This window comes from Hydractinia symbiolongicarpus, chromosome 12 (assembly GCF_029227915.1).
Source record: "Hydractinia symbiolongicarpus strain clone_291-10 chromosome 12, HSymV2.1, whole genome shotgun sequence".
NCBI lineage: Eukaryota > Metazoa > Cnidaria > Hydrozoa > Anthoathecata > Hydractiniidae > Hydractinia > Hydractinia symbiolongicarpus.
In genome coordinates, this window is record NC_079886.1 from 24,423,166 (window position 1) to 24,431,442 (window position 8,277).

General features: G+C 32.9%; 1 protein-coding gene across 1 annotated transcript; it reads left to right on the plus strand.

Annotated features, from left to right (window-relative positions):
• The first annotated feature begins 228 nt into the window (after positions 1-228).
• LOC130621811 (semaphorin-5B-like) lies at positions 229-8,034 on the plus strand. The gene is made up of 15 exons (XM_057437162.1): positions 229-387; positions 1,320-1,413; positions 1,533-2,206; positions 2,452-2,509; positions 2,592-2,721; positions 3,249-3,421; positions 3,745-3,821; positions 4,085-4,200; positions 4,385-4,461; positions 4,562-4,636; positions 4,744-4,787; positions 5,007-5,150; positions 5,539-5,751; positions 6,028-6,327; positions 7,009-8,034. Exons 1-15 carry the CDS (start codon positions 270-272, stop codon positions 7,431-7,433), a joined length of 2,718 nt encoding a protein of 905 aa, XP_057293145.1. The 5' UTR covers positions 229-269; the 3' UTR covers positions 7,434-8,034.
• The last annotated feature ends 243 nt before the right edge of the window (positions 8,035-8,277 follow it).

Consider the following 8,277-nt stretch of genomic DNA (forward strand, 5'->3'; position numbering starts at 1 on the left):
GATCAAATAGATTGACGTCGAACGACCAATGTTTCCATTTCTTGTCGATCGTCGATGGATTCGAATGATTCGACCTTTTTCGTTAAAGTGGAAACTCTTCTTTAGAAACTAACTTCGTCATTCGTTAATTTATCTGTATTTAGTTCTTATAAATTTCGTAAAATAAGGTCATTGTTTATTTTCTTTTTAATTTGTACTGTTTAACTATATGGCGCAAATTCAATTTAGATTAAAAAAACACATTTTATAAAAGTACAAAAAGAACAAAAATGAGAAAGATATTGGTATCTATATATTTCTGTATGCTATGTGTAACTCACATCGTATTTGGTGATCTTTGCGTTCCATCAAAACATGAGATTCTTGGGAAAACAGAAACCGTGAAATGTAAGTCAATTTTCTTGCTGATATTTACTTTCTGTTTATCGTTTGTATCGGCTAAAAGTCATTGCTGGAAGTCGAGTTTTGTGACGACTATGCAAGGCTGAAATAAAAAGATTTTTTAGTTCTGAAAAAAATTATTCTGTTCTTCTAATAAAACTTTTGGATTTTTTTTCAATTTTTTTTCAATGCTGCCTAATATCTTGAACGGACAAAACGGAAACCTTGTAGACGGTTTAATACCTTTACACGCGGTGTATAACTCATTCCCGTAAGGACATAATTTATTTTTGAAAACAGTAATTATGTAACATTACATTTACGGCTCCAACTTTTTTCGAGTTGCGTCATGTTTTTTGTTGTGGCTGTCTTTAGGAAAGCCTTTGATTACCGCTGGTTTCATCTGTTTAACTCGGTTGTATTAAATAATGTCTGTAAAGATAAAATTTTAACCGCGCGCCAAGGACGACCTACTGTTGTACAAATCTTGTTTTTTCGTTTTTAAACAAAATTTTGAACAGTAAAAACTGTTCAAAATTTTGTTTAAAAAGATTTGTGAAAAGGTCGATCTTAAAATTACAGAAGTGAATTTTTAACATTTTTTCAAAACTTCCAGGTTTTTTATAGTTAGGTGGAGTGAATAAGGCACGATCCCGTACGTTAAGACCTAAAACAAGCTACTTTTAGTTGAGAAGAATAATGCAATTAATGTTACTAAAATAGCAATTAAACTAGATAATAACGCGTAATAAATTCATAGCGCATGCGTGTAGTCAATAAAGAATATCTTGCGTCATTTTTGACCAACCTCGATCTCAGGACCTATTGTTGAACCAAACCTATCAATAAGTATATAGTTCCGATAAGAGAAAAAAAGCCCTGGGAACGAGGTTGGTTTTTGGCAACATGAGCTTTTTTTTCACTTTCATTTTTTTTAGCTTTAAATCTACAAACGTTTCAACCACGCAACGCTACGTATTTTCGCAGTTTTATACTCGACGAAAAATATAATCGACTGATAGTTGGCGCGAGGTGAGATATTATTTACAAAATATAACATACCATTTGAAAGTAATATAACCAGACAACAACGCAAAACATATCTTTTCTACAAAATGAACAAATTTTTAATGATTTGCAACATTTTTTAGAGATAATGTTTTCTTTCTAAACGATACAACCCTGGATGAGCTGAACGTATACGAATGGGCGTCTTCCCAAGATGATCTAAGCACTTGTTTGAAAGAAAAGAACGAACAAAGACTGTGTCGGAATTACGTACAATTTTTAGCTATCCATAAAAACAAACTTGTAATGTGTGGTACAAACTCCTTATCACCGAGACATCAAATCCTCACATTGAATAACCTTACAGTCAAAGTTGACCAAGAAGAGAAGGATATATGTGCTGCACCATGTCCGGATAATACCGTAGTAGGTACGGTAACAAAGAGCGGAGAACTCATCACTGCGACATTCGCGGATAAAACCAATCGTTACCCGGAAATCGTTAGTTCGTTTACTGTCGAGAAAGCTGCAGTAAAAAGAGCAGACTTGACAACGAGTACGTCCAAGAATAGAAATATTTTGGACGAACCACATTTCTTATCCAGTATACATGCAAATGATAGTATATATATGTTCTTCATGGAAAATGCTGCCGAAAATGATAATTTAAGAACAGCAACTGTTGCTCGTGTTTGTGATACCGATAATGGTGGTAATGAATTTTTCGTGAAACACATGTGGACAACGTTGCGGAAGCTGAGATTAGTTTGCAGTATAAAAGTCAACTCGCGTGAGGCGTATGAGTACAAAAATATGGGTAAGGGTATATTTTAGGTTGTAAAAAAATATCTTATAATAGTGAATAAGTTAGTCAGTAAGCAACTAAGATTCTCGGAGATTCCACCATGATGACTGCTGAGTTACAAATATTCCTTGTTCTCATAAACTTTCATTCTATAGAAACAAGGTAGATTTTGATTCTTCTCAAGATATCTACTAACATACGATTATATCATAAAAATATATGGATCACGATTTTAAGATTTAATTTTTGTTTTTTAGTTGATGTTGCGTACGATCGTACGAGAGATGTCTTTTATGGTGCTTTTACTATGTACAGGTATGTTTAAACTAACCTGTGAAGTACATGACTTTTTATTTTCTCAAAAGATGCACTCAAATATTTATTTCTATTTTTTTAGCAACAAAAAATTGTCGTCAGCCATATGTACTTTTTCAAGGAAAGATCTTGTCAACGCATTCAATGGTCGATTCTTAAGTAAAAGTGGAAATGTATGGAAACCAGTATCAAATGGAGATTTCTTAGATGGGGTAGGTTATAGAAGAAATCATCAAATCGTGAAGCTTAATAATCTTGACAATACTCTCGTTTATAACCTTTATAATATACACTTGTGTTTGAAAGTTTTTTTGTTTTGTTAAAAAATATAGTTTTCCAAAACTACAATTGGTGTCTAAGGAAAAGACGTAGAAGGTTTTTATTTGATATTATTATGCGTATAAAGCATGTCAACCTCGTCCCCAGGGTCTTGTGAAGCCTGAGCCGTTATTACGGAGTGGCCGCTATCAACTTCATTAACAAAGCAAAATGCCCTAGGAACGAGGTTGGGAGCATTTATGCGCTGCTCCTTGAAGTTTTATATCTTCAATTAATTTTTTTCTCTGTGTTTTCCCCATTATTTGTTTTTTTCCAACTCTAGTATGATTCTAAAATTATAAATAAAAAATAATAATAAAAAAAATCGTAAATTGACATTGTGTAGGAATTAATTTAGTATTCCTGTCAAGGAAAGCAAAATAAGATAACTTTTTACGTCACTGGTAACAATTTTTTTTAGTGTACGATTAAGCCTGACAAACTGGAATCCGATGTACTCAAAACATCACCAGGAAAAGAACCAACGAACAGTCTCGATATACCGTCAATAAATGTCGCACTTCTGTACAACTTGATGGAAACCAAAGTGTACTCAACACAAAGTGGAATTTCCTTCATGTATCCTGCCACCAGGTAAAACCCTTTCTAATAAACATCAAATTATTTAAGTTTTTTTTTATCTTATAAGAAATATACTATTTAAGTTTACGCCTGGATGTTTCGTAACTTTTTTGGTAGTTTTTATCAAGTTTGCCTGATCCTTAATTCATATCTAAAAGGATTAGAAGAGAATAGGTTCTTCTATACTTCTTCTTCATTTGGACAACGATGGACAACATCAAGGAACCCTGAGAAAGTTTGAAAAAATGCGGTTCTGCCTCGTGAAAAAAATTGTCTTTAATGCTTTTTAGTAGAACCCTTTTTACAAAAAAGGAATATAACAATTTTTTTTTTAGTTTCAGCAAATTCGCGTTTGACATTATAAAAACAAATGGTAGTTCACAAAACATGACCATCTTCTATATTGCAACAGGTACGCAAAATTATTTTACTTCTTGGAATTGGCGTATTAAGTTTTTAATTTTCAGCCATACTTTTAGCATCAATTTTGAAATAATCATCTGCACGTATAATTAATTAAAAAACTGAATAAATTATCAAAAAAATCTAGCAGATGTTTAAAAAGTCTCACTTGAGCATCATTGCAATATTAGATTAATTGCAAAATAGGCATCAGAGAGTGTCCATTTTAAGATGTTAATGCTCATAAGCAAATGCGATTTTTATTCTATTTAGACGACGGCAGTGTATTTGTAACCTACGAGAATACCATGTTGTCAACAACTTGTGTTATTGAAGAGTTAAGAACCGATTTAACAAATGTTCAAAAAATGTTTTTCAATAAAAAACAGGTAAGAGAAACTACCATCAGGCAAGTTTCTACTACTCTATTTGCAAAACCTCTCCACTATCAGCTGATTCTGGTGAACCTAATAAAATAATGTATACAGAAAATTAAGTTTTGTCCTTTATGTTGATTTTACTCAAGAACCTTTTAAACTTTCATTGATAAAAGGGATCGTATCATTATTTTAGCGAATTTTATATCTTTCGTCAGACGAAAAGTTGATAAGCCTTGATTTTAAAAGCTGTGGTCGTTACAAGTATAAAATGTAAGTTTTCTCTTTTACTATTTTTCTTCTTAGTACATTTATTAATTCTTTAATATTATTCGTTATTTTTATTTTCTTATGTCATTTCTATTATTATTAGGTCATGTGTAGAAGCTCACAATCCTTTATGTGGATGGGACGAAAGAAAGCAAATGTGTTTATCTACATCTCTCCCGTAAGTGTTTCTCTTTAAATTTTGCTCTTGAAATAATAAGTATCCCTGAAAAGTAGCCAGCAATTATATTTGTTAGAATTTCTTGTGAGCCTTCTGTTTTGGTTTAGATCAAACTTAACGCAGGACTTATCAGCTTGCCCAAAAAGAACAGGTGATAAAATTTTTTGGAGTAATGATAACTTTTCCAATTCATTTCCATGACAATAATTTCTTTCCATACGATTTTAATAACTGTACTTTTTTGTACCATGTTAATTCATGGAAAAAATTATATGTATAATTTGTAATAAAGCCGTAAATCTTTAACGATTTCTCGACAAAATAAAGGTGTATCATGAAATAAATATCTCGTAATTTATTTTCACACCAGAATATTGGGGTGGTTGGTCCAATTGGGAAGCTTGCGAACAAACCAACACAAACAAATATTGTTTATGTCGTAAAAGAAACTGCTTGTCTTGTGACAAAATTCTTTGCAAAGGAGAAGATTTAATGCAAGTCGCCAACTGCACTGGTATGGTATTTTTTACTTGTTTAATTCTGGCACTAATATTTGTTCCTTGTAATGTCTCATGGTTAGATTCTTTAATGCTTTAATAATTTACGTATTTACTTCATACTAACTGAGAAACTTTCTGCTACCTCTAAGGACTCCCATTATTGAGTCACGTAACAGCAACGTTATTTGTGAGATGTAAAATTTGAGTTTAGTTTTAGAAGATTTCCTCTTGGCTTTGACCCACGATTGTAAAAATATCACAATTCTCTTACAAATTGGTAAACTTGAACTGGTTAAAATCTGTTTTCTCCTCTTATGTAGACTCAACGGTGATACATCTGTGAGATTGTAATCATTTAATATATAAACCTCTAACGACACCTAAATCTTTTTTTAATCTTAGCTACACCTGTCAGTAACGTTCAAGCATGGTTAAAAACAGGAGCTGTAGATGGTCACTGGTCAGCATGGGGATCCTGGTTACCTTGCCATACAGGTTTGTGTGGTAAAGAAACAACAACAAGAAAACGTTCATGTACTTCACCATCGCCGACGAATGGTGGGAAAGAATGCTCTGGAGCTTCGTTTGAATGTAAATCTTGCGCCAAGAAGCCAGGTTCGGAATTCTTAACCTTTTAATTGTACGTGTTTGTAATTTTTTTGCTATTCGTGTAGTTATTTAGTTCAAGGATAATATTCTTCTACAAACTAGTTACATTGTAATACTTTGTAGTGAAAAAAGGCTACCTATAGTCAGGACCTCTTTGGCCTTCAAATATGTTAGCAGCAGTGCAATGAAAATATATTTAACTAAATTGAGATTGACAGCGACTAACATTGCTGCTATATTGTTGGTCTAAAATATCTAAAAAAAACATTTTCTTCCCTTTAGAACCTTGCTTTTTAACACTGAGCACTTGGTCAAAATGGGGAGCATGTGCTAAGATGAACGAAGAAAAATATTTTCAAACGCGCACACGTTCATGCAGTCGATTGTCTGGATGCAATGGTGTTTTATCTGAAAGAAGGCATTGTGCACCAAAAGGAATAATTTGGGGAGAATGGAGCAAATGTAGTTGTTTTTACAAAGTTCAACATCGCTTGCCATTGTTCATTGCTGGCTGTGTCGATTGTCCACAGCTTCAAGAGGCACAGTATCAGAGATGCACACCTCAAAACTGTGTCGTACCAAGTATGTCTATAATACTTTCTTTATATCACTGGTATTTCTCATGACTTTATGTCTGATCTGTTCTAGATGGTTCAAATGTGTGTATTCTGTCAAAAATGAAAAATAAAAAGAATACAGTGAAATCCCGCTAACTCGGACCTTTAAGAGGATAAAAAATTTGTCTCGATAATTCTTGATAACTTTCGTAAAAAATACGTTTTGGTGAAAATAATAAATGCATTGGAAAACGTTTGCCTTTCTTGATTTCTTTTTAAATTTCATACTTTTTCAACAATCATACGTAATTGTATTCTTCGTCTCTTTCCGCTACGTAACACCATGTTAAATGGGATTCTACTGTATAAGCTTTTCTATATTTTTTTTGTCTCTTTGATAATAACCGTCGTCCATCTGTCTGTCTGTCCGCGAAAGACGCGTCCTGTTACGGAAACACGAAATGCGGTATATAAAGGACGGGCGACCCCGTGGATTTTTTCACGGATTAACGGCTAGTCTCTATAATAATAGCCGTATTTTGCCTGTTTTGTCTGTTTGCAAGAAAAGTGTTGTGCAACGGGCACACGAACTAACGTGTATTTTAAAAACGGACGACCCCGTGGATTTTTTCACGGGTTAACGACTAGTTTTAAAAATTGCTATAAAACAAATGTTATAGTTTTCGAATCACTTTCTTTTTTTTAGCTATAAGACCATCGAGACAAAACTCAACAGGTAACAATGTTGAAAATATCACAACGACCACCATACCGTTACCCACACCGGAAACCAATGAGAGATTCCAATGCAATCGAGATGGTATTGTGATCAAGCTACATTCTTTGCTTATTGGAATAATTGTCCCTTGTGTATTAATCATAATAATCGGTATAGTAGTAGTCATTCTTGTGAGAAGAAAACAGGGCCAGTTTAAAGTTAAAGAAGACAAACAAGAATTGGCTTTAGAATATGAACTAGGAGGTCCTGATTTGATACGAAATCAAGGTGTGCCTCAATCACCAAATGATAAAAAGATGTTTGATGAAGATGGGATGTCTTTCAGGCCTAATGGAAAACTATATAATAAAGAAATTGATGAACCATTACTGCAAAGTACAAGCAGTGTATAGCCATATAATACCTTTGATGGGAAGGTAAGATGCCTGGAATGGCAATTCAGAGCATCCATATTGGCTTCGCAATCTTCTTATCTTTAAAAAGATCTGAGAATGTTAACATCTGAGCTGCTGGATAGAATCCAATTGTTCGTATAAAAAACAAAAAACCGAAGAAACATACAGATCCAACGGAAAAAGTAATTTGCTTGCGAAATCCGTTTTTGCGAGTAACTGGAAAATTTGTAAGATCATAAAGGTGAAAGTGGCTCTACCTACCTTTTCACCTTTATGGTAAAATACAATTTAACATACTTCAATGAAGACATGATTTATGCTAAAATTCACAACATTTGAAAAATTTCTTATGACGCACTTATGAACCTCCTATGGAGTGTTAACTTGATATGAAGAAAGGACGAGATATTTTTTTCCTGGAAGCAAAATATTTGCAAAATTCATATTATTTTGCAAATCTTAAAAAAATTAATTTTATTTTTATACAATATATGCTCTTTTGTGGATATTCATAAGTTTAATTGTAAATATAATTTATATAAATAATTTTTTCTTAATAAATATCTTCCAAGGATACATAATTCTTTAGCACCAGTGATTGTTTAGTCATTGTTAATCATGTCAATACTAGAAAACCTTACCATGAAGCGTGTTACATTTACTACCTAATTTTAAAATCCAGACAATCATATCTTTTTTACTGTAAAATGACCATTGCATCGATTAGAAACTGCAAAAACTAAGGGTAATGTCACATGCATTTACAAGTTGCTATACCATTTAAATCTTTATCTTCCCAAGGATGGGATAATTCAAACAACCCCTTATTTGACCAGTGTGT

Bases quoted from the DNA above. Each gene is read 5' to 3' on its own strand.
- LOC130621811 (XM_057437162.1), top strand. From the start codon at position 270: ATGAGAAAGATATTGGTATCTATATATTTCTGTATGCTATGTGTAACT. The intron at 2,722-3,248 runs GTAGGTTATAGA...AATTTTTTTTAG, and splicing joins ATGGAGATTTCTTAGATGGG to TGTACGATTAAGCCTGACAA. The intron at 4,788-5,006 runs GTGATAAAATTT...TTTTCACACCAG, and splicing joins AGCTTGCCCAAAAAGAACAG to AATATTGGGGTGGTTGGTCC.